We start from the raw sequence: 27,242 nt of genomic DNA on the forward strand, positions 1-27,242 counted from the left end.
CATGTGTGCCAATCAACTTTAAAGCCAGTTTTTGGGAGTTATGAAACTACAAACCAAAGGCAAAATTCTACTTATTGTGACAACAGCCGTCACATATACAGGAGTCCCCCAGAGACATATCTTGATGAATGAGAACTGGAAGTGATGTGATTTTGTTTCTGTTTTTTATTTTTGTGTCAGTGAATTACAATCCAACTACATGTCCTTGAATTTTTTTTAAAGATGCAGTTGGTAATCTTGAGAAACAAGCAAGGGTAAACTATCTATCTATCTATCTATCTATCTATATATACGATTTGATTCAGTAACCAAAATTATATATCCATTAAATAATGCGAAAGGTGAAAAATAACATATTTATTCTATAAAAAAAGTAGTCCTGCATAATATTTTATGCTGAATTCAAAAATGTAATTAAACATTGTTCAGTTATTTATTTTGAATAGACTACATGCTGGCAGGGGAGAGTGTCTTAAATGTATTAAAACAATCATAAGTAAGATTAAATGCATTTATGTCAATTATTGGTGAAGCCAAAATGATTCATTGTATGTATTTATTTTAGCAGATCGATTTAGTTGAATCTATAGGACTGACAATCGATTCATCGATTAATCGAATAAATCGTTAATTTGCCATAATGGTCTTTGCATATACCTGGCAATTCTTAAAAAGATACAATCAATTGTTAATTACATTGTTATTAGGAGGACTGGAGCCATGCTAACAGATGGCATTGGAATTAAATCTTTCACTAAAACCCTGTATATATCTCTCTGTATCCAATTCCCTGTTGGTGTATGGTCTATATTTTATCTTAAAGGATTGCATGAGCCGAGTGTCAGCCACAGCACATACATCACACTTGCCACCATCCGTCTTTGATTGCATCCTCCTGTAACTCCTGCTCCATCCCCCCTCCTGTTTTTTTTAACTCACACAGCCACACATTCAGGCTTAAAGTAGGAAGAAGAAAAAAAGGATGAACAACATTTGTGGAACCAGAACAAACCACAGAAGTATTTAGCATGTGTGTCGGTGACATGGCATGAATTGGATTAGTCTGAAAAAATGCTGTTAATTCCACTTAAAGCGGCGACCCTTCACTTCATATCAGGGTGATAGCATTGACTGATCGTCTGCAAGGTGTGCAATGGAAATGGTGTTGAGCACTCAACAGCAGACACGATGAGTGTGAAGTGCAAGATCCATGTAATTTACTAGAATTATTTGGCCTTTTATTTTCTTGCTTGGATCATTGCTTCCCCTTCTATATCAAAACAGGTCTGATAGAAGAATGCTGTACATGCACAGCAGCTACATGCTTTTGAAATACCTCCTTACTTTTGTTTTAGCTCTGTGCAGAAAAGTGAACAATGCAGAATTCAAAACTGTCAGTACTCTCAATCATACAAGCACATACCTTATTCCTCATAAACGCCCACCTCTATTTATCTCAAGTCTGTGTCATGAATATTGAAACAGGATTCATAGTCTCTGTTGTGTTCGGAATTGTGTCCCACCAAAATAGCATCGTTTCACCGCTTAATATTACTGAACTACCAATCTGGCAGAAAATTGACTCAATGGCGAAAGAAAGGGGTTTATATAAAAGTTAATGCCGTAGTACACTTCCACCAGTTCTGATGTGAAATTACTAAATTTAGCAGTGGAATACATATTTACATATCAGCCCATAGCTCAGTGAAACATGTTATACAACTTCATTTGAATTCCCTCATTGTCCGTCGTTGAGCTGATGTGTTTCAATCTTTAACAATTTGCACTGTATTCCCCTCGTCTGAATCTGAAAAAAATCGGAATCTTGCAAACTGCTCATGAATTATTGATGTGTGAAATGAATTATCTAAGTAAACATATTTCTTCTTCTATGTGTCTCCCTAGGTAACCAATAAGATGGCGGCCGGGGAAGCGACTGGGCACAGCTACCTGGTGGCTTGCTGGCAGCCCATTCTGATACTGATGCTGGGCACTGTGCTGTCTGGCTCTACTACAGGCTGTCCATCCCGCTGCGAGTGCAATGTTCAAGAGCGCTCTGTGATGTGCCACCGCAAGAAGCTCATGACAGTTCCTGAGGGCATTCCTGCAGAAACCACACTGCTGGACCTCAGCAAGAACCGCATCAGAACCATCAACCCAGACGAGTTTGCCAACTTTCCCAACCTCGAAAACCTGGAGCTCAGTGAAAACACCATCTCCACTATTGAACCTGGAGCCTTCAACAACCTGTATGGCTTGCGGACATTGGGCCTGCGAAGCAACAAGCTTAAGCTGATCCAGCTTGGTGTCTTCACAGGCCTGAGCAATCTCACACAGCTGGACATAAGTGAGAACAAGATTGTCATCCTGTTGGACTACATGTTTCAGGATTTGTATAACCTACGGTCTTTAGAGGTCGGTGATAATGATCTGGTTTTCATCTCCCACCGGGCTTTTCATGGTCTAAGTAGCCTTGAGCATCTGAGTCTTGAGAAGTGCAACTTGTCCTCTGTGCCAACAGAGGCTTTTACCCACCTCCACAGTTTGATCACGCTCAGGCTGCGCCTCCTCAATATAAATGTCATACGGGATTATTCCTTCAAACGGCTCTATCGGCTGAAAGTGTTGGAAATAGCCAATTGGCCATATCTGGATACGATGACCCCAAATTGCTTGTATGGATTAAATCTCACCTCCCTTACAATTGCAAATGCCAATCTGACCACAATTCCTTATGTAGCCCTGCGGCACTTGGTTTATTTGCGCTTTCTAAATCTTTCATATAACCCTATCCATACTATTGAGGGGAATAAGCTCCATGATCTTTTGCGTCTGCAGGAATTTCACCTGGTAGGAGGCAGACTGGCAATGATTGAGCCCTACTCGTTCCGTGGTCTAAACTACCTGAAGATTCTAAATGTGTCTGGAAACTCCCTGAGCACTTTAGAGGAATCTGCTTTCCATTCCGTTGGCAACCTGGAAACCCTTGCTTTGTATGATAATCCCCTGGCTTGTGACTGCCGACTGTTATGGGTTTTCCGACGACGCTGGAGACTGAACTTCAACAGGCAGCAGCCTACCTGCGCCTCCCCTGAGTTTGTCCAAGGCAAAGAGTTCAAAGACTTCCCGGATGTCCTACAGCTAAACTCTTTCACATGTCGCAAGTCTAGGATTAGAGATCGCAAACCCCAGCAGAAATTTGTTGACGAGGGAGCCATAGTTCATTTTGCTTGCCAAGCAGATGGAGATCCTGCTCCAGTGATAATGTGGCTATCCCCACAGAAGAAGCTAATCACCACCAAGACAATTGGAAGGCTCTCTGTCTTGCCAGATGGTACTCTTGAGGTCCGCTATGCCCAGATTCAAGACAATGGTACATATGTGTGTGTAGCTAGCAACGCAGGCGGAAATGACACCTCCCTTGCTCACCTGCACATCCATAGCTACTCGCCTGACTGGCCACACCAGCCCAACAAGACCTTTGCCTTTATCTCCAACCAGCCCACGGAAACTGGTGCTAATGGTACAAGAGCCAATGCCCCTTTCCCATTTGATATAAAGACGTTGATCATTGCCACTACAATGGGCTTCATCTCTTTTCTCGGTGTTGTCTTGTTTTGTCTGGTGCTGCTCTTTCTTTGGAGCAGAGGTAAGGGAAACACCAAGCACAACATTGAGATTGAGTATGTGCCTCGGAAATCGGACGCTGGCATGAGCAGCAGCACAGTGGATGCTCCTCGCAAGTTCAACATGAAAATGATTTAACGGAGCTGTGAAATTTATTAATTTTGAACTTAAAAAATAAGACAAATGTAAAAGAAGACACGTTCTTTCCTCCCTTACAAACCTGTGGATCCTGGTCCGTTAACATAGAGTAATATGTTTTTTTTCTCCCTGACAATGCGAGAGGAAGGACTTACCTGACTTTCACAAGTGAGAGAGAATGAAAGCATATCCAGTGCCACAGGGCACTGGTGGTTTCTACAAGGCCTGTCGGGGCATTCATTGGAAGTCATATTTGTCATAAGCAGTTCATACTCCTGTGGATTTATACTGGGAAAAACATAGTAGAAAAGAAAAACACTTCAAACAGCCAGAATGCGAGGGGCAGATAACATTTTGGCCATTGCTTTTTTGTGTCTGTATTTTTATTTAGTGTTTGTTTTTTATTTCCAAAGTTAGATGTCAAGTTATGAATGAGATTTGTATGGGTTGATGAGCACATTCATACGTTGATGCATTCCAAATACATCATCAATGATCATTATACTATGTACTATTATGGTCTGTTTTCATTCATGCAATGATGAAATGTTCTGTAATCCATCGAATGTGTATCTGTCACTATATCTGATTAAAAAGAAAATTAGTTTTTCCAAGCCATTGGCAGAAATACATAACATACTATGGCACAATTATATTATGGGGAATACAAAACTGTTAGTGATGTATATAAAACTTAATTTGTAGCTAATTTTTAGTCATCTTCTTGACCAAGAAAGTACAAAGAAGGGTACTGTACAATAGTTTTGGTTATAATGCGGCCGGAAAAATTTAATGATATACAAATATAGGTGCTCCGAAAATAAGTAGATTCAATGAAATACTGATACATCAGTCCAACTTTAACTATTAATAGCAAATCTCAGTACTACATTTTAAAAATGTTTAAAAAGACAAATATAACAGCATTCAGAGTTGGAAAGTATAACATTCAAATCCTGTTGCTAAATGTGGCTCTTAATATAGGATTTTAACATTGGGGAAGTGATCTAATAAAGCCTTTTGGGCCCAGTATCCAATATCAGTATCAGTGTCATTCTTCCCTAACTGTCAGATACACACACGGATTGAGGGCATGATACTTAAGGAAAGTGAAATGCTGCTGATATGATGGGGCTCTGCGCCAATAATAGATGCAGCATCTTAAGGTTTTGCCATTAAAAAAGTTAAAAGAAAAGTTTGGTATTAGTACCTTGATACTTGTATAAGCACTTATCCCTTTTTCAATTGCATTTCAAAAACTATTATGTAATGGTTTTATTTTGTGCTCAACATGAATGTGAGGAATACAAGTTGTGGTGCTCATGTTTATGGATATAATGTGCTCCTCAAGCTGTAGAATATTTCTTTCTTTGTTGGTTATTATTTTCCTGATTGTTTAATGAAATCTATGATTAATTTATGCAGATGTACCCCCTGTCAAAGCCATGGAAATATTACCTTCCAGGATAATTTCCAGGTTTGCTATTCCCCAGAAATGTGCAATGTTTGTCAGGAGAAAAAGAACTGCGCATATTATGCTCCCAGTTGGTCCTGCATACAAAATCTGAGGTTACAGCCTTTCCTTTTCAAGTACACACTGTGGACAGCTGGGCTTTGCAAATGTGTGTGAGGATAAAGGCTAAGTTATTTATGATGGATGACATTACAGACAACGACACAGTAATGGGTTGGAAGTATGGACAGAATATGCAGATGGTTGGAGTGACACAGATGGTTTCACCCATGGAGCAATCTGAAGCAGCTTTGGTGTAATCCGTTTTGCATAAAGGAAAAAAAAATCACTGGATATGGCTCATGGTTCTCCCTCTTGCTGATTATGAATGCTCTCTTCGTTCAAAGTGTGGCTACTGTACCTAGCCTTTTTTTGATCCTGTGTGATCGCGGGATTATTTTTTTGTTCCTGTTATTCCTTTTTTTATTTTGACCCTGGACTATATTGATCATGTAGTCCAAGCCAACTTTTTACAAAAAAAAGAAAGAAAAAAAAATACAAAAAAAGAAATCTATGGAAAATACATTCAAATTGTTCTGTGCAATAAAGGTAATATGCAGATTTTTTTTTTTTAATTAACAAAATTTCGTTGATGTTTAATTGTTGAGAATATGGTATGTTGTATTAAACAATCTATGGACTTTTCTAAAGACATGATGGTCCTATCTTAATTTTAAAGGTATTGTTAGTCAGAATGTCACTGTTTTAGAAACAAAAATGACAGGAGTGTATGTTTGGGGTTTGAGAAGCGTTGGCGTGTAGTGTACTAATAACCCAACAATTCATTTTCTAGGTGCGAGAGATATCTGATTGTGAAAACCCCCTTTACTCATCACAATTGTAAAATTATGACTTAAAAAAATATTGCACTTATAGGCCACTGTAAGTTGGCGGAATGCTCATTTATCTTAATACAATTTCTTCTTCATCAAGACATATTTAAATATAGCATAATATCTGGTCATTGCGTTTCAGCCCAAGCACAAACTCAAGTGTAGCTTTTGGGTGTATTTTTTGTTTTATCAATGACCAAATAAGTAATTTAATGTTTCATTTATTTGATTGAATACCTAATTAAATGAAGATAAAGATGGCAAGGTAATTTAACATTGTATGTTTCAGCACTAATTACTTGTTTACAAGGCAATGGCGGTTCACTTGCCTGGCCTCTGAGCATTAATTAACCACCATTAGTAAAGGATCACATATATTAAGATATGTACAGGGAATATTTTTCATTCACGCTGCACATTTGTAATCTTAAAAGGGGCAATATTGGTAAGGCAATTAGTTGGTGGACTTCAAAATGAAACAAACACAGTAGGTGTTTAATATTGAATACTCCTTTTATTCTGGGGTGTCTTTTAGCAAAACAGTAAATTAGGTTACCCTTTGAAGGTTATGGGAAATGACCAGGGATACGACTAGGACAGCCTAGTTTCATAAAACATGGTGCTGCTCTGCATTAAGTTCTCTGTCCCATTCCTTTTTATTCCACATCCTTGCTTCCTTACTTAGGGCTCCATGGGGACTTTTGACGTTGTGTTTTTTCCCCTCAAGCTGTATCAAAGCATGCTCATTTATCTTCTGACTTGAAAACAGACAGGCAGAATAGAAGAGGAGAGATGCTATTCTTGAGGCCTTGGAGCCCTGGGGAGTAATGGAGACATCCACTGTTTTCATTCCTCAGATATTAGATCTGTGTTTAAATTTCTAGGTCAGTAACAGGCTGATGGATTCTGACACCGTGCGACAAGTCACCTCCCCTAAACTGAGTATGAAAATACAGACACACCTCTGGGTGTTCCTTGCAGTCCATGTACCTTGTATTACATGTAAAGCATGTATTTCCATACATCTACAACTGAATTTGCTGTTGATGGGGCCTCTGTCACACAATAGCATCTGGTGTGTAAAATAAAAGGAAGCCATTTGAGATTATGTTTAGACGTGGAATATACATTCATGTCAGGAAGACTGTTGCATATTATAACCATATCAAATGTTTCTATTTAAGCCCTGGTTTAAGTCGTAGCAATATACTATATACTGTATCTCTTACTGCATTCCAGACAACTCGACCAACTTCAACCCCCAATCGATTTAAAATGGCACATTTCATCAAACTTGCAAATCTAGGTCAAAATATGTTGCCATGTCATTAGGTAACTGGTTCTCTGAAAGTTATCTCCTCTGTTATTAAAGACGTCAAGAAATGTCACAGTCAGCCAAGTTTGTTTACATTTGGCATTGTGCACCTGGGACAGATCCCTATGATATGAAAATTAATTTGGAATGGCATAAGTCTAATTGAAAGCACTTTGATTAGGCAACTGCATCACACAGCATAGTATATCTATGTTACAATTAATGCTAGCACTATCTACATGTTGGTATTTCTTTGTCAAGCAGTGAATAAATCTTATAATATATTACAATGTTGTAAGCAGATATACAGGAACAACCCTTCCTGTATGGAAAAGTCTTATACTGTCTGGATGGGTTGAATTCATAATTAGAATATACTGTAGTGTGTCATCAATGTTTATTTGCTTAAAAATGCTAAATAGTGGGGGTTAAATTAAGTTTCACCATAACTTTTGTTCATCCTGATCTTTTTAAATAGCTGCTCACTGTCTCACCTGAAATAAATATTCACAGAAAATATGCATTGTAAAGCACTCAGAGGCCAATAGCGCTTTCGAAAAGGACCTGCTTGGGAAGTATTTGGGAGTAATATTGCAAACAATCAGTAGTTAATGGACTCAAAGCATACACTTTATATAAGAAGTGGATGTAGTCACCGCAATGTCAGCCATTGGTTTGTGAGTCCCCCGAATTTGACATTTTGGCTGTCGCCATCTTGGTTTTTGGTCATCACCATCTTTTAAAACAGCGTACCCTGTTTAACGGCCTACTTTACTCATGTTTACAATGATTACTGAGGTAATGAATCAAGTGGAGAAGTATAATTTTCAAGGGGCATTTTCTCATAAAATTAGACTTAACTTTTAACTTTTTGAAACCAGAGGAATCGCCCCCTGCTGGCCATTATAAAGAATGTACGTTTCAGACACATACGCGTTGGCTGCCCTTTTTCAGATCCAGACATTGCTGCCTGCATGAAACATACAAATTGCTAATATGGTCCATTCAATCATGTTTTTTACAATGGTAAATTTACACCTTAAAACATTTAAACATGTGATTAGCATTTATTGCTAAACAGTCCCATATGCATGCACAGTATGAGTATGCGATATAATGAATTCAGCTATGAGGAATAGTTCATTATGCTCAACTCTGTACTGTGGTAGTTTAGTGTTTATTGCTCCAATGTTGTTAAACTCCATCTGCTGTAAGTAGTCATTCCCATGCATTATTGAAGAAAAATGGGATATAGCAGGTAACAACAATTTTCATAAAACACAAGATAAGTCTGACATCCCGTGAAACGTGGCAGTTTCCAAACAAGTCACATATCACAGCTTACATTTTATTTTAAATGTATTATTGAAGCTATTGCAGCTACATGGGTGGCATAATCTATTATTTCCTGAATGACACAGTATGCATCAGTGGACTGCAGCATATTAAAAAAAAGAATTAAAATAATGATCCTATTTTGCAAGGTGCCATTCATGCCATCATTTGCTTTTTCAGTCATCCCAATCTAACTACTTAATTTACTGTACATGGGGAGAAAGGAGGGTGGAGGATTAAGTGAATGGATTTAAACATTCCAGATGATCGCTGTTATTACTTAACACACAGACTTAACAAAACATTCTATAAACTTACCTCCAAAAATAATTCTAAGAAATAGTAATTATGCAAGTAACTGTCATGTTTTATTACAAAAAATGAATCAAACACCCCATTTGTTTTAGCAGCAATAACATTTTATTGTTGAATGAATCCCTTTTACATTTTATATAATAGTTAAACATGCAAAGGCCACATGATGGTGAGTAAAGCTGAGGTTCTACACTATTTAGTATTGTGAATCAGATTGGTGTAGCCTGCACAAGAACTAGATTGTCTTCTGCTTTCAGTATTTCTCGTCCTCATCCATTGATATGGATATGATTTAAAACAAACATCATGTTTAGTATTTCAGCTTCATCTGAACACATCAGACCAAGACTACTTCCTGCTTTCGACAAATCCCCAAGGCTGCACTGTTTGCAGATCTTCTAAGGAGACTGGACACACAAACCAATGTGTCTCGTCTTGTTTCAGTGAAAACCAAAATCAAAGAACAAACAACATCCATTCAAAAGTGAGCAGCAATGTGTCCGTTTCACGAGGCTGTTGACGGAATTTCTCTTTTCAGGATTGTTGGGAAAGTGGACATGACACTTTATTTTGTTACCAGCATCCGCTGACTGAATGGTAAAGTTAAGAGGCAACTATGCGGGTCTGACAGCAACAAGCCTGCTTTATATCAGTGTTAGCCGGGACTTGGTTCGACTGATCATAGGACAAAATCACACATTTATTTGTCCTGCAAAAAAGAAAGAAACTGACCTGTTTACTATATGATCCCCACTAACACAGCAGAGGCAACCACTCTACGGTAGTCATAAAAATGAACTTAATTAAGTGCAAAAAATCTCATCACAAGTTTTTTTAAGTACATATGCTACTTAATAATTAACTGCAGAATCTGCCAAGCACCATATGTTCTGATTTTTATATGCATGTGCAAATATATCTATGTGAATATCTTCTGTAGTGGATCATTAAATATGTGTACTTTGACTTCCCAGAGAAAAAAAAACAACAACTGATGTTTTCATACATTTAATCAAAATATCCATGATTACCATAAGATCTGCACAAAATATGGTTTTCTGCTGGTGGGTTGTCTATTCATATTTGTGACATAGTATTCAGAATATTTATTCTTCATTTAATGTGCTTTAAGTTGAATAGTGGGTGAGACTTTGATCCTTCTGGGTTCAGGGGTTTATGTCTGGTGAGGTTCCCATGAGGGGACTTAGCAGTTGCTTTGATGTTGAGCAGACACTTCTGCATAGTCAATCCACACTTTCCTGAGCCCTGCTGCTAAAAAAAAAGCATCCTGAATCCCCTTACTTGCTTTTGACTGCTTGGCTATTGTTTTACTACCTTGGCCGGCTCGTGGCTATCGAGCATAGACCAGGATGACATCCAAAAAGGCGATCTGCTGAGGCCCATTTTTTGCCTGGGCCATATGCCACAGCCCACGTCTCAGTAGGCAACTCAATCTACTCTCCTTATTTATTTAACAACCCCATGAAAGACTCATGAGTTCCCAATTCAAAAAAAAAAAATGTGACAGCCAAAAGACTGCATCTGTCTCCCATTAAAAGCATCTTTTTTGGCAGTCTCTTAAAACCGACTCACTGAAATATCAATACTGAACCTATAATGTGTGCTCACTTTAGGGGGCAGCAGATTGTGTGTGGGCAGATGTGTCACCAAGGTGATCTGGGCAATTATTATCAGGGTAAATAGGTGAGGCGGTAAGGGCCAATCCATCCCATAATTCTGCTCTATATCCAATTCCCCTGTGTAAGGCCTGAACATGCCACTGTGAAATAATTGAGAGCTCAGTTGTTGCTTCACCTTGAAGTGGCTAACCGGTGCGCAAATAATTTGGCTTCTGCCTACCAGCACAACGGACAAGGGCAACGGGCTGCTGAAATCTGATGGGGCAGTGGAGGCGGGTGCCATTGCAAGATAAATGATGTGATCCGAAGAAAACAGCACAGCCATTGCTTCCATTTGTCGGTTCTGTTTCGAGATATCTGCAGGTATGGATTTAATTTTACATTATTTTCTCCATCTGCCTTCTGATATTGTATTTTTGTCTTCCTCAGTACTTTTCCAGAGGCCCTGCCATCAGTGATATTAAAGGTTCATTACATTCTACATGAAGAAAGCAACAGTAGACGCAACGTAGAATCTTTAGAAGCAAAATCCCATATTTTGAGAAATCTGGAATAATTTATCATAGTTTAACTATAATAAGACTTTGAAAAATGCGCCAATTTGATATGGGGTTGATGTGCTTTATGTTGTATTTGAACATGAGTTTATATTCTGCATTCTTGAATTATAGACAATTATTTAACGTGTAATGCTTTTTCTTAGGTGTGGGGGGGGGGGGGGGGGGGGGTGGATGATTGGTTCAAACACACACAGGACTTTCACACAGGACACTGTGACCCGTAAAAAACAAAAGTCAAAGTTGACTCTTTAATTTACATCTGTAAATTTAAAACAAATCATCATGTGTTAGACCTAACTTAGTAATCGTGTTGCCTTTAACATAACAAAATAGTTTTGTTGTGTTTATGTTTTGTGCCAATACAGTTTATTTGTATGGAAACACAGGCTTTATCCTGAACACCATAATGCAGCATTATAACATTTTTGTTATGACATCCCTGCTAGATGCAAACGTCATCTCAAAAATATACTGAGGGGATATAGCAACAGATACCTGGATCATTGGGTCACGCTCATGTTCAAATGTTGTCGAACTTGACAAATTCAATGGAATAAAAATAACTAACCTTATCATTTTACGGCAATACCCCATGCTATTCAATGCCATGGCCTCAACAGTGATTGTATCGCGTCTTTAGCAGCTAATTGATCAATTAAAGTTATTGACTGCCTTGAACGTTCTATAACTAACGTTCCCAGGAGCATAACAGTCCTGGAGTGGGCAGGTAGAGCAATAATCAAAGAGGTCTTGTTGTTGTTGTTGGACTATTGGTCTTTGCTAACTGCTCAATGACAATCCATTGGTCCTGAGGGGGAATGGAGTCAAACATTTGGGCAGAGAGAAGACTCTCCTTACTTACGTGAAACAATTCTTCATGTTCGAATACAGATTGCATTTGCATTTGCACTTTGCATTTTAAAGCCTTCTGAAACTGAGTTGTCATGCAAAAAATCCCTATGAATTAGCCTAAACAACCCCTGGGCGTGTGAATCTCTGAGGGCTCCCCAAACACAGCTGTGCCTAATCAAAGGCATGATTTCCAAATTGAGTACAGTCACTTTAATTCATTAAAAATGGTGTCATTATTATGATCAACTGTGCTCCTTATATTAGATATGCATATAACCGTTGTTCACATAGAAGTGAAAGTACTCCATCTTGACTGATGTTAATTTCAGGCTGTTCGCAAAAAGTACAGACCTATTTAAAATCGCTTACATTTGACAACACTATAATTAGGATATGCGTTAATAGGGGGTGTGCTTAATTGCATACAGCAATTTCAAGAGGCAATTACTACTTTTCTTTCGAGCCAATGACTGCACGATGGGGTACCCTCAGCAGATCGGTTGATACCCCAAAGTTCCAATGGTGACAGACAGAACAACAGAAATGGGGCTGTGATCAATACAGTCATTCTCTGAGACCCAAAATCCCTCCGTGAAAATAGTGCAGATGTCAGAAACAATGTTGAAAGCCTCAGCAATGTCTTCTTCTTTGTAGAAGCCCTGGGGGTGAGCGATACAACAATGGCAAGACACCACATACTGTAGCTGTAGAGATGTAACAAATCTAAGCTGTTTTGGTTTTTCCAGTCTCACTACAGGAGCACACAGAATCCAATGGGTAAGAATGGCCCAGCTTCACTCAGCTTTCAGTGATTTAAGTTATTTAGGAGTCACAAGGAGAGAGATGAGGGTGAGAAAATCATGTTTCTCTGACATTAGACAGCAGAGGAGGGCCCTTGAGATCAGTTGTCTTAAGAAAATGCAAAATGTTTGTTTTGTTTTTGACTTTCAATCATTGCTTTACTGTGAAATTGATTTGTTATATCAAAACCACATGCCTACACTTATGTATCTCGCTCAAGGTGTATTTGTTATCAAAAGCCTTAAGAAAAAGTTCTTGGGCATTTTACAAATTAACCATCAGATGATATTCAGTGATAGCTTTAATGAGCTTTAAAGGGAATAATGGCTATCCAGTAATCATTACTACGAGATGGTCAGCATGCAGCCAACAAATCTATATGTTACCCACAGATGTAAATGACTGCGTTAACGGAAACCATATCATTTATCACAATATCTGGGAAGCCAGGAGACAATTTGGGTCAACTTAGGGGTAAATATGTAAACTTAAAATGTCTAGGTGGTTAAATATCTTGCTTATATGGGTAAGAGTGCTTTGATACTTGTTACATGCAATCGGAAGATCGGTGGTTTGAACCCCTGCTCCTCCAGTCTACATGCCGAAGTTTCATTGGGCAAGATACTGAACCCCAAATTGCTGAAGGCTGTGCCATCGGTGTGTGAATGTGTACGATTGAGATAGATCCTGATGTGCAGGTGGCTCCTCAGTCATCAGTGTATTAATGTGTGTGAATGGGTAAACAGACTGAATGTAGTGTGAAGCGCCGTGAGTAGCTGAAAAGGCAAGAAAAGCGCTATACAAATACAGGTCCATTTACCATTTACATTGGTGGATTTTTGCAAATGTTGAGTTGCCTAAACCCAGTCATCCAGTCATCAACTGTTGGCCCAGTCATCAACTGTTGGCCTTTATTTCACTCCCTCTCAGCAAACTTTGTCCAGTGTTGCCCCAGTCACATTACAGCTGACATTAGATTTAAGATACCACCTGGTGTTGTCACCAAGTATTAAAGACTGTTCGCAACAAAAAGCACAATCATTTGATTGTAACAGCTGCTGATGGGCATACACCGCATCACTTTCCACTTGAGATTTTGGGGTCAGTTATGAACGAAGATAGCTCTCAAAATTGCTGTTTTGAAACTCCAGACTAATAACTCTTGTTATGTGTACTTGTTATGTTACTTGTCACCTGTTTAGGGCTGTGCAATGTCATAGCTTATGAATAATATATCGTACAAGTTTTTCCTCTGTTCCATCTTACATTGCTCAAAGACATCTAATGCAAGGTGGAAAGCTATTGATTGAGATTGACTAATGATCAAGTGTTGGATAACATATGTTGATTAGCAGGGAATACTGGGTAATATGGATGCACATCTCACAGTAAATAATAACCATCAAGTATTCAGGCTTGCATAGTGGAAATAGTATATTACATTTGAAATGTATGGCGTAACTGTGTGGCAATGGCAAATGGTTAACATAGCTCATGTAGGAGGGACCCTGAGCATAATTTTGTTTGGGCCCCAGGGAGGTCAGAACTGGCACTGATTGAGAGATAACATAATTTTTTTGTAAAACTGTAGATTATCAATGATGAGCACGACAGCAGAGACGTAGATGTTGACCCTATTAAGATTGTAAGCAGCTTTAACTGGAAGTCTGAGCTACAAATGTTTACCGGGAGACAATACATCAGAATGTATACTTTCTGGCTGTTTATCTCAAGCTCAGCAATCTGGAACAATGTTACTTGCTCGTAAGGAAGAGTATGTTATCCCATATCCCTTGTTCTGACACAATCTGTGACACATCTGACTGCAGAGACCAATTGTTCCTGGGGCGAATATCCCTAAGGACTATTTTGAAACATTAAAGAGAAATTCAGTGTTCTATGATCTTTGAAACCAAGAAAGCAGTATGCTGAGGGCTAAGTGCAGTGGGGTAAAAAGTGTTGTTACACTACGGTTCGGTACTTATGAAACAGGGGCAGATTGATATACAGTGAAAAAAAAAAAGAGCTGGTGCGGACAAAAATGCACAGGTATTTGTGGCACATACAATTCATGGCAGTTGCAAAGTTGAATACCTGATAATGGGGGGGGGGGGGGGGGGGGGCTGCTGCAGAGAGGATAGAGATTACAAAGACGGAAAAAAACCCACTGCAGCAGCATGCACCCAAGCACTCTTTAAAAAAGGGATATATTCCATGCAGGTGGGCAGCCTTAAAGCTTCCAAATTGCTGAGATAAGTGCCATAGTTGTGCCACATTTCAAATAAAAGCTGTCCCCAATTTCCATTGTATCACTAGGTGGCTGCTTAAGCTTCACACTGTATCAAATAAGGCATTACAAGCATCCTTGGAAGCCAATGGGGTGATTAACAAGGGCATGTGACTTACTGCAACAACTCCTCATATTTTAAATAGTACAGCTATTTGGCATGGTTCCTGAGGTTACAGGCAGTGTGACTAGAGTGAGAATTGACGATATTGTTACAGAAACAACATTTTGTTTTATCAGCGAGTGGCAATGTCTTGGTTTGGAGTCATGTCAAATATGAGGTTTTGTTCTTTAGTAGTTTTGCCCAAGGAAAGGTTGTGCTCAGGGGGGGTATTTCTTCACTCATATCTTTCAATATGCTAATGTGTCTCCTCGATTCCTTTCCTCAGCTCCTCTCCTAACGTCTTAGTCCTGCCCACAAGAGATGTAAGTGGCATAAGAGACACAAGGAAAGAGCAGACGAAGCAACACAATTTAATTATGAATCTTTGAGTGTTATTAGAGAGGCTGTTTTCAGTAATTGTAATGTTTCCATGTGCATATTAATGTCACTATAGCAAATATTTGGGGACATTTAAGATGCACAACTAAATGTAGTTTTAAACTTGACAAAGGGCCCAGAACTAAACTTTTAGTTTCTGAAATAATCAATGGACTTATGTGGCTGTTCCTCATGCGTAAACACACACAGCATCCCTCGGCTGTCTGCTGGGGAGCAGAAGCAGACAGCTGCTCTGCAGCTCTGCTATGTTCCCATATATATATATATTGCTTGTTAGCAATGTATTATTTCATCCACCTGCAACCCATCCAATTTTTATCAGAATATACAGTTTTTTGACCTGACGCACATTTTAAACACGGTGCCAGCACATATATCTTCAATCCGTGCATCTCCCGTTTATATATGACATACAACCAATTAGTGCATCATGAAATGTCACAAAGGAACACATTCAGAATATGGTTTCACAGGTTCCAAACTGCATCTCCTGATAGATGCATGTATGTATGTAAAAGTGTTATGATACATGTTTGGTTCTGAAATGAATACAATCAATTACAATAAGTTAATTTAAAATACCATGGGCAGTAAAGAAAGACAATGCATTAACAGCAGAAACACACATTAATAGTCTTGGTCAACAGGACCATTTTTAATTACCTAACTAGTTGTGCAGTGACCGCAAAGAAATCACTATAAGATAATTGCTTCGGAGGTAAGATTCAAGTATAAGTGAAAAAATACACAGTGAAACATACACACTCGGAAAGACAAAGCTCGAGGGGAGTTTGACACTCACATAAATTCTCTGAGACTGTGACATCTTGCAAGCTGGCTGTAAGTATCTCAGTGGGTGACAGCTTAAATGCCTGTTACTTACAGTCAAGATTAAATGAAATATGTCTGTTTAACCCTTCCAAAAAAATGAATTTCCTGTAAAACAATAATATGAAGTGCTCTTGCATTAGCTAGTACCAATCAATTTCAACCAATAATATCAGGACATCAATCAATCTGCAACAATAAGCGACAAGTGCAGTGTGGAGCCACAGTCCTCTGTAGCTCCGTATCGTGTTTCATTCTAAGCCCGCCTATTTTGCAGAGGTCCAAACAAATACAAAGGATTTGAGTTAAATCCCTCTTGCAACCGAACACTCAAACATTACGTTTCACTGGAGGATAAGTCACAGTACAGAAACTAAAGTCTCTCTAACTTATGTTTCAATAGGACTCTAACAATGCTGCTCTGCACTACAGTGTGAAACAGAGGGCTTGTACTGTATAGCATTCATGACCATTTGTGTCTTTCTTTTGGTGCAGCACTGTATGTTGTAGCAAGCTAACAAGCTAAATGCTAACAATGGGAAATCTGAACAGGTTAACCTTTAGTAGGGCAGAGAATAGTCATTTTCACAATTGTTTTGTAACCCTTAAAGATGTATTACATTCAACATTTTTAACAACCCATTTTGTTTTCCATATTGACAGTGGCTTGTACCAACATTTTCTTCTCCACAGGGAGAGTGCAAATATACAAATTTGGTGTGGCTAGCAGGTTGGTTCTAGCAGCTGTTGCACCTTGTTGTGAAGATTTTTAAAATTACACATTCAAATGTCAACTATTGGTTACATTAGTATAAGCGTGATGATGCTCTAGGTTGGTTGGGTAATATGATTATCTTACAACAACCTTGAACTCGGTCGGTAAGATAAACTGGTCAACCTACAATTAGCTAGATTACATTCGGTCATTTAGAAGCGTGAGATAGATTCACAGTATTAGTTTCCTCCTCTCCTACTTCTTGTATTTTCCCTGAGCTTCAGTGTAATGTTACTTGGTCTTGGCTGGTGGTTTTCTGACTCCACCTTTAGGTGTAACTCAGCCAATGATATCAAGACTGTCTGTGGAGCAGCTCTGGCTGAGTAATGTTTGCATAATTTAAAACTCAAATCTGCATGAAATTTAATAACTTCATCTCACTGGCATCATCCTTTCCCACAAGTGCACCTCGCACACACAGCACACACAGAACATAACCGTGTATCATGTGACATGGGCCAATCGACAGTCAACCACAGGAGGCAACCGCTGATATTCAAGCAAATCTTTTAACTGGCTTCTTTCCTTTTTTTAAACCAACAAAAATATAACACGTAATGCCTCAACAGAATACACAGGTAAACATAGTAATGAAGTAATCTACAATAATCTCCAAAAGATGCTTCAATAGTCTGCCTGTCTGAAAAGTTTGCACGTGTTTCAAATTTTGATGATTTCAATACAAAACATAAAGAAGAAAACACAATCAGTTCAATCTTGGTCGAGTTACTTCATTTTTTACAGCCTGATCAACTCGTGAAAAATGCTGTTGAGATAATATTCGCCTTTAAGAAAATAATTTCACCCAATATATCCACCCAATATTTTAGATTGGATCCTAAATACTGAAAATAAATAGAACCCCTCATTGTACACCCCTGCACATCCGATATAGATGTATCTTGACATATTTGAAAATGTGTCTTCCCCTAAGGGTGTGTTATTATACACGTAGATTACAATTACTTATTTCTGTCTCAATAGGTCATTTTTTATGCAGTCTAATCAAAACCAAATATCACAGCAAACTTAATTCTCTGCGTAAATGACACAAGACATTTATTTGCCTTAAGCACCACAGCCTACCCAGGCCCAACAGCATAATGAATTTATGAGGAATGGACCTTGTTTCTCACTAGATATGCAGAGCCTGACTTTGCTATTAAAGATAATTAAACTTGCTCAAAGAAATGAGTCGCGAAGAGCTACTGGGAAAGGTCTGATTGCTTGGACCCCATGTTATATAAGTTTAATTTGAAACTAATCTGTGCAAGGTAAATGCATTTGCTCTGAACTTGAGGCCAAATAAAAAATGTTGCCTTCTACCATCAATTATGCTTATCCACAAACAAGGCCTCTACAATAAGACGATGGTTAATGTAAAATTAATGAAGAAAGGTAGAATGTAGCATAGTTTTTAAATTACCAATGATGCGGGAAACAAAAACAACACCTTTCTGGGATTGAATTGGTATCCATGCCCTTAAACATAATCCTGTGCCACAGAGCGAGACATAGTTCATACTGGAAGCACTCGAGCAACACAATACTACTTATACCGAGGACATCAATCAGGAGGGATGCAGCATTGAGGTGAGATAGCGAACCCTCATTAGGGAATTTAAAGTAATAGTTCACCAATTTAAGAAAATATGCAAATGTTTTAGTTATGAGAGTTAGAGAACAAAGAAGAAGAAGAAGAAGAAGAAGAAGAAGAAGAAGAAGAAGAAGAAGAAGAAGAAGAAGAAGAAGCAGTCAGAAGAAACAACTATGAAAAAAGGTAATAAATGCATTTACTGGGGGCATCAGATAACTCACTTGGCGCCCAATGTACCTTACTGCAACAGCCCAGGGCTCTGCGCCCCCCCTTCCACACACACACACACACACGCACGCTTTCACTCTGTCACTGTCCTCTCCGTTGAAGGCAAATGTCCAAAAAAATAATAATCATTTTAAAAAATGCATTTCCCAAAATGTGAATCGATTGCTATACCATCCTTTTGGGCAAAATGTTTATTTTTATTTTGCAACAGCAGTTTTTTCCCCTTTGTTTGTATCTTTACTTGAAACAATACATTGTGTTTCATGCAAAATGAGGCATCTGATAAATGTTTGAAATAAAAACTAAATATGAAAAAGACCAGGCCAAACTTCACTGGATCAAATACAGTTTTTCAGTCTGATGGAGCAAAGACAAGATTGCACAAAGCGAACACAGGTTCTTCATCTCTGCTGGACAATTAGGTCTGTATAATTTCTCTTGCAGTTTGGGGTTGGACACAACACACACACACACACACACACGCACACACACACACACACACACACACACACACACACACACACACACACCGGAACCTATTTATAATTCATGTAGAAACACCACACAAGCCTAACCTTGATCTGTCCTAAAACAATGCATAACTGTATTGCACACATTTCTAACAGTGAAAGCTTCTGATTTGTGTTTTAGCATGGCTCAAACTTAACACTGATATAAAGAAAATCAACGGACTGCGTGTCAAGAGATATATAGTGAGTTGGGGGATTTAATGGGTGGGCTCAGTGCAGGAAATAGGAAATTGACAAAGACAATGAATTATGTTGACTCTGTCAGCCAAAGATAGAGATCTCTATCACATCCAGACAGGAATTATACGTATAAATCCCCCCAGATTTCAAATGGGACAAATTAAATCAATAAAACGTATGTAGGATGGGGCTGCTATTAAACACAAAAATGGACTGGAGACTTGGAAAAAAGCCATAATGAAAAAAAACATAAATGAGACATTTTTTAATTCCATTATTTGGACCTGCTTTCTTTAAATTATGTTAAATTCTACTGTACATTTTATTAAATTATGCAATGAGAATGTTGCTCTTGAAAATCATGTTATATTATAGATTTTGATGTCAAGTAAAACGATTGTTGCTATGAAAATCATTTGTTTTTCTTCAAAGATTATGTTAAATGGAGGTAAAATTGGGATACTTGAATTAGGTTACCGGATACATTTTTAATATATCATTAAAATTGTGTAGCAATACACCTTGAAGTAACCCTCCCAAACCTGCTGCTGTCAAACTGTAAACCTCACAGGATTGTGATTCAAAGTTCTATTATCAACTACAAACTGATTTTTCTGCAGTCCTTCACGAAGGAGTTGCTTTGTTTTGACAAAAAGCTACTTTTTTCTTATGGTAGTTATACAAGACAGGCTCCTCGGTTCAGTAAACACTACTACAAAAGGACAGAAAAGTTTTGGACGACACATCATTGGACGTCCTGCAATTTGCATTTGAAAATGAGTTCACATTTGCAAGCATCCAGATATATTGTAATGTCTAGAAAGCATAAAGTGGAAAAAATGAGCCCAGCCAGCTGTGCTCACCTCCTTAACATCACCTAACACGGTAACCAAAAGGCCCCAGGGGAAGTAGGTTCTTCTGCCTCTTGCTCAGGGCCCTTCCTATGGTTGGTAATCGTCTCCTATGGAAGAACATTTACATCCACTTTCATTGGAAGTGTTGCCCGACAGCCTCATTAAGAGCTTCCGACATGCATTCATCTGTTCAAAAGCCTCTGGTGTAAAGATTCATTCCGTCTGCAACATCTGGTATTTTTCCAGCATGAAAGCACCTTCAGACGGCGAATATCACTCATGATAAAATTGCCAGCCAGCAACAGCAAACTTATTCCGATATCAATCCATAGCATGTTGAGACACATACTCATAAAGCACTTCTCTGACAATGGCAGGTTCTCCCTTTAAAATTCAGGGTATGAATATAGCAGCAAACAGCTATTTGCTATGTAAAGATATTGGGGTAATGTTTACCTGAGCAGAGAATGAAGTCAATCCCCCTCCGTGTATATTATAGTACAAGCTTCTCTGTACGTTGTCTACATGGACATCCCTTTTAGTGCATGTTAGTCCATGTGCACATGCCCCAGTGGCCAGCTCATGTCTGTCTCTCTGCACTGTTTTCGGTTATAGCTAATAACGCCTCTGTCAGTGCCGTACTCTGTCAGCATTATTGCTGTTGTTTGCCCTTATAGGAATAGGAGTAAAACTGACATTTCCATTCAAATCAACATAGCAGGATTGTCAGAGCGACAGCCATTGTTATATGGTACCATTGCTATTGCGACCACTGTAGTGAGCTAACTTCTGTAGACTAAACAGACTGATGGAAACTCGCAGATTGACTGAGGTGAATTATTGCAACCATGACTCAAACAAGCAGTGGCGTAATAATGTTATAAAGCACAGAGAGTCACATTTAACAGCACTTTATCTACACACGCAAGAGTAGGAAAACCCAAGCCTAAGCTCTGAGCATGTAATAATAATGAGGGTGGATTTTCATTAGTGTTATTGAAAGCTTGGTGCCCTCATACTGACACTAAAGGGTGCCTTCTGTGCGTGCATCAAATTAGTCCTCAATATTTAATGAGTTGTGGAAAACTAGCAATTGTAGTTTATGATTGTTTTTTAGATCTTTAATCAATTGACTAATCATTTCAGTGCTACCCATCTTTTATTTTTAATGAATGTCCTACTTATCCAAGGCTTTTTACAAGAACAAATTACCTTAAATTAAAGTTTTGTTTTTTTTCCTTCAGGAATTCATATTTTTTGCAACCCAAGGCCACATATTGAGAACAATAGAGGGGCCATCATGCAGTGCCAAAGCCTGAGTTTTTTTTTTTTTATGACTGTTATAAACGCTCTCCACCCCACCAAAAGTACATGTTTCCCAGTGTGTCTTGTTAGGTAAGAGCAACTATCTGCTTTTCGGTGGAATTCGACTGCAAAAGGGAGAAATAACTGCTATTCACACCTCGCAGCCATCTTGCCTCTCGATTCCTCACATACCCATTCACCCACAGCCCCCCTCTCTCTCTCTCTCTCTCTCTCTCACACACACACACACACGTGCGCACCATCTGTGTTACATGTGGGCTGTCTCTGACTTGTTATAATAGTATATTAGCTTGTGTTGTTGCTGTAGGTGTAACAGATATTTGTTGATTAAAAGTGATATATCTTATGAATTATTATTGCTGAGATTAATAAATTCTGTTATACTTGAACCAGTTGTTGTTTGTGTTAATTGTGTGTATTAGCTAGATGACAACAGTCAGTGCTCGGGATAATATTTCTCAGAATACTGACTCTTCCAGGTGAAATACCCACTTGAGACTGAAATCCTCTTTTGGTTATTAGTCCCTGATAACAGGTTGGTGCCCAAAATGTAATGTTGTAATTGTATATTGGAATTAGTAATGATTATCCCGGATCATTTTTAATGATTATCCCTGATTTACATTGTGTAATGTGTTCTCTCTACGCTGAGTTGAATGGTGAATTCGCTCAGCTTGCTTCAGGACACAATCAGCTCATTTGACCATCTGCATTCATTCAACAGTGGAATTAGCTGAAGAGGTCACATTGTAGTGCAACTTAACCTAAACTGAGCATGATGAAAATATTTATAATGCTCAGATTGCAACCTGTTTGTTCAATAACTGCCCAAAAAACAACAATAACTGTGGGAATCTGAGTAATCCATAGTAAAACCATTGCTTTAAACAGAGGATGTATGTATGTCTTTCAGGGCTGGACATCTAAAATGTTCTGCGTTGTGTTGTTCAATAAAACTATTAAAAAATATATAAAACACTGAGCATGACTCATTTTGCTTCCAATTAGTGACGTGTTAATCTGAGTTGACAACTAATCTCCTCACTTGTGCAAAGGTGTCTATTCCATGTGCATGTGTTCTGCATTAAACAAATGTGTTTCTCTGTCTTGACAGGCATATGCATGAGTGCCTTGCTTGAGTGCGAGGGGGAAAGTTGGGGAGCGGAGAGGTAAACAGCATTAGGGTTTGACAAAATATTTTGTGAAAGCTTTGATAGGATACTATCAGTGCACTGTTCTTTCTTTAATACACTCTTCCCACAAGTCCGTTGGCTGAATAACTTTAACTTTACTTCCTTTGAAAATACATTTGGTAAATATTTGTCATTCTCTCTTAATTCCCATTGCAGGCAATATGGTTATCATGACTATGTTGTAATTATTGCTTATTCTGAACACATGACATATATTTCACGTGTTTTGGGGCTATATGAATAAAATAAAATTGATACGTGTTTGTCAAAAGACAAGCTGTGCGTTTTAGTTAATATTGCCAAAGGTAAGGCTGCTTTTTTTCACCAAGGAGTATGAAAACACTGATTTGTTCTGATGAATTTCCCAGAGGCGATGTTTGAAATATGGAAAGGAAAGGTGTGTGTTTCTCGCCCTCCCCAGTGATCCGAGACACCTTATCTGTTACTAATTTCTGTGGATGAGATGTGAAATCTAAAAACTATTCTCTCTCAGCAGAACATGGATTAGTTTAACATAACATCTTTGCACAGCCTGCACCTGGGGTCCTGTCTGGTGTGATAGACCCCTGCCTTTATTGACCTTGTGCTCAGCGCTTGTTCGTGCGCTGCTATGATAAGTGGATCTGTGCTGTCCTTCAGACCAACCTTCTCTAGGCATTGGTATGATTGCTAGATATCAGCCACTTCTCCGATCTAGCCGTCTGCGGTACATGCTGAGCAGGGGCTTGTCTTTCCAAGATGGTTCCCCTTCTCCCTCCTCCTCCTCATCTTCATCTGGTTTTTGCTGTCTGAGATATACACGCCTGCATCTTGGATGTTTCATCCTGGATAGTGGCTCGACGCTCACTCCTCCCTCCATCCGCCTCATCTACTACACTACACTATCTGCTGAACTAGGTTTGAAACCCCCTGTAACATGTCACATGAATGAATGAAGGTCCAGCACATTTGTTTTCTTTATATTTCTTTTAATTTTACTGAAGATTTGTTTGTTTGTTTCATACAATCAAACATATTAAAGTGACGTAATAATCCAGATAGCAACCACTTTTGAAAATGATCAGAGGAGCCCCAATGGGTCTCAGAACCTTTCGATGGATCTCTTAATACCTCACATTACGAGATAATCTTGGCTGAACATCAATTGAATTACCAGAAGGCAACATAGCAGATGTCCAGGACAGCTACAAATACCTTGAAGTCCACCAAACGAATGGAAACCATGAAGAGGCTGAAAGGAAGTCAGTAACCCTGGCATAGTGTACAGGCATGTATGTGACTGTATATATATTTTTTCTTCTTTTTTATATATATATTTTTCCATTCCATCTTTGTTGTGAGTTTTGGTTCTTTTGTTGATGTTATTTCCCTTGCTGTTCTGGTTGTTAAAATGTTCTAAATAAATAAAGTTGACTATGTATTTTAGCTGTTGTGATGTGCATAATAAGATGTTCAGAATGCACCAGGAACATCTATAAAACTATTAGCCCCTCATCTCATCATACATATTAAGTGTAGACCTGTAAAGAATGTATAAATAATGCATTTGCAAGGTTTCAAGTGGAATGACCTGTAAATGCCGTGGTTCAGTGTAAATCTTGGGGAATTATGGGATATTTTTAAGCGTGAGGTAGAGTGTGAATGTAGAGTTTCCTCATTTCCATTTACCTTTGTCTCCTGGGATGCTGCAGTTTGACAAAGTGAGAGGACAGTAGGACACAGGAGGCCAGCAGGGGAAACAGCAGAAATGTCTGGTTGGGTATATCAGTGCACATTCTGACCCTGGAGACTCTCTGACTGTCCTCCAATGCAATGCTTCAATTCCCCAGACTGTTATTCCATGGATGTCTCTGTAGCCTTCAGTGCGCATCTCTCCGAATCCCCTGTTTCCAGAATTGAGTAAGTCACTCGGTGAGAGCAGTGAAAAGAAACAAAACATTGAATTTGACTTCCTCAATTTGAAAAGTATGTAAAATGAAACATGTAAGTGATTTCAGCTCAAATATTAATAAGGCGTTGCTTTTGACGAGCGGAAGTGGAATGTGAGTCAGAGCGGCTAGCATTACAAAAACTCTCTATCATTGTGAAGATGCCTTTGAGCAAGGCACCAGATGTCAAGCTGCTCCCAAGGTCACTGCACTAATTGGAGTGTATTTACGCTCAAATGGAGCTGAAGTTCTGTTCTAGTCTAATGTTGCGCTGTTAGCATATAGACAGTGAAGATGACACATTGTGATGGCTGGCGAGGCCAATAAGTAGTGCAGCAAACATTATCCAGTATTTGACCAGACACGGGGTCTCAGGATTGTTTGCAGATATTCTCATCCATCGCTAACAAGCCAAAGACGGGAAGAGCATTTACTGAGAGAAGAACTGTGTCTGTGTCCCCCAGTAGCAGCGTAGGCGGACTTGAACACCAGTTCATGCCAGGCTGAGGATTACTACCTCAGTCCATACACACACTAATTCACAGCTCTAAAGCTCTCTATTAGATTAAAAAGCACTTTGGTTTTTTTTTTTTTGCTGACCAGATCTACTTCAGGCCCCTATTCGTGGCTCATGTTGTCCTCCCTGTTTCACTTTGTTCTGTACAGTGAGAAATGATCGTGGGCCAACAGTGCATCACAGATTGGAAGGAGAGACTAACACATGTGAACTGAGTGAAAAGCAGGTTGACAGATGGATTTATTTTGTCTAATATAAGTACTACTACAAGTGTTGATTCTGATCCTGATCCTGGATTTCTGAAATAAATGTGTGGATCATGTACAGATTCAGTTTTGGGTCTGAAAGGAATTACTTAACAAAGTTCAATTTTTTGAAGAGAAAGTAAATTATTCATTTTCTTTCTGATATGCAGTGAAATCTACATTTTTTTACCCATATCATGTCTGTCAAGAACAGAGCATCTCTTCATAGGTTAAAATAGCGAGCTTCTTGTGTTGATTTGTTTATTTAACTTAACATCAGAGAGAGCAAGGTTAGCGGTTTGGTTTCCCTTTATATCCAGTCTTGAATAACAACATCCTGAACCAAGCTCAGTACTTAACACAGATGTGTAATTGATACCAATGGCGTCTCCCTCTCAAAGAAGGCAAATAACAGCATTTGCCAAAATGTAAATGCGTTCCTTGAAAGCTGTATAATATCATCTTTACCGTATTGTATGTCTATTTTCTAAAAAGGCCCTGAAAACATTTGAACTGATACGTGTGTAGACACTTTACCCTAAATTTGGCCCCACGTATCAAGCTACTGACATTTCACAAGAGATTCAGAGTTGCTGTAGCTCCTTGTTTGTCTTTTGGACATCGGGGCATAACATTTGCACATTCCTATTTGGATATGTAAGAGACTAGACTGCTGTCAAAGTTTGTACTTGTTATCATCATCCTGCACTTGTTAGAAATTAAGTACTTGCTTCCATTAGAGGACCATCTCTTTTAACTTGATTTAAATGAAATAGAGAGCATGCCTTTAGATTGTCATCACATCTGTAAACAACATTATTGGATTGGATTACATAAAACTCAGGGAAAAATAAACACACACACACACACGCTGTAGTAAACAAGTTATTATGTAAGGGAAACACAATCTGAGGCTCTAATCACCTTGTTGTTGGTATTCACACTGATGCTTGTTTGTTGAGCAGATCTGTTCGTCATGTTATGAAACAGCACATCAGCAAATGCTCACACTGGTGCATCGACACAGTTTGGTCTTTGACATGATATGCGCTCTAAACCGGTACAGACGGGCTCAAACTGTGTAAATTGCATTTCTGACACCATCAACGGATTTCACTTGTGATATTGCACTGCTGATGAGGAGTTTGGTTTTATCTCCCAGAAACGTTGCACCCAGCTATTTGACTCAGTGTGTTTTCAAGCTGTCATGTTTGGGGCCTTTTAGTTGTATTTGTTTTCCCTGATGGAGCGAGCACTAAGCCACACAAACAGAGAACTGATGAATGCATTTGTTCTGGTTTTGTTGTTGAATTTATTCAGCGC

The 27,242-nt window shown here is 38.7% G+C and overlaps 1 protein-coding gene across 3 annotated transcripts in view; it reads left to right on the top strand.

Annotated features, from left to right (window-relative positions):
- The window catches only part of lingo1a (leucine rich repeat and Ig domain containing 1a), a 131,472-nt gene extending 125,544 nt beyond the window's left edge, over positions 1-5,928 (top strand). For 2 of the 3 annotated variants that reach the window (XM_084017817.1, XM_084017816.1), the window contains one exon: positions 1,906-5,928. In XM_084017817.1, the coding sequence (XP_083873943.1) occupies positions 1,918-3,765 (1,848 nt within the window). In that variant the 5' untranslated portion in view covers positions 1,906-1,917 and the 3' untranslated portion in view covers positions 3,766-5,928. The remainder of the gene's footprint in view (positions 1-1,905) is intronic. The other variant, XR_014597752.1, reaches the window with a different exon arrangement.
- The last annotated feature ends 21,314 nt before the right edge of the window (positions 5,929-27,242 follow it).

Source organism: Eutrigla gurnardus (assembly GCF_963514095.1).
Source record: "Eutrigla gurnardus genome assembly, chromosome: 9".
NCBI classification, from domain to species: domain Eukaryota; kingdom Metazoa; phylum Chordata; class Actinopteri; order Perciformes; family Triglidae; genus Eutrigla; species Eutrigla gurnardus.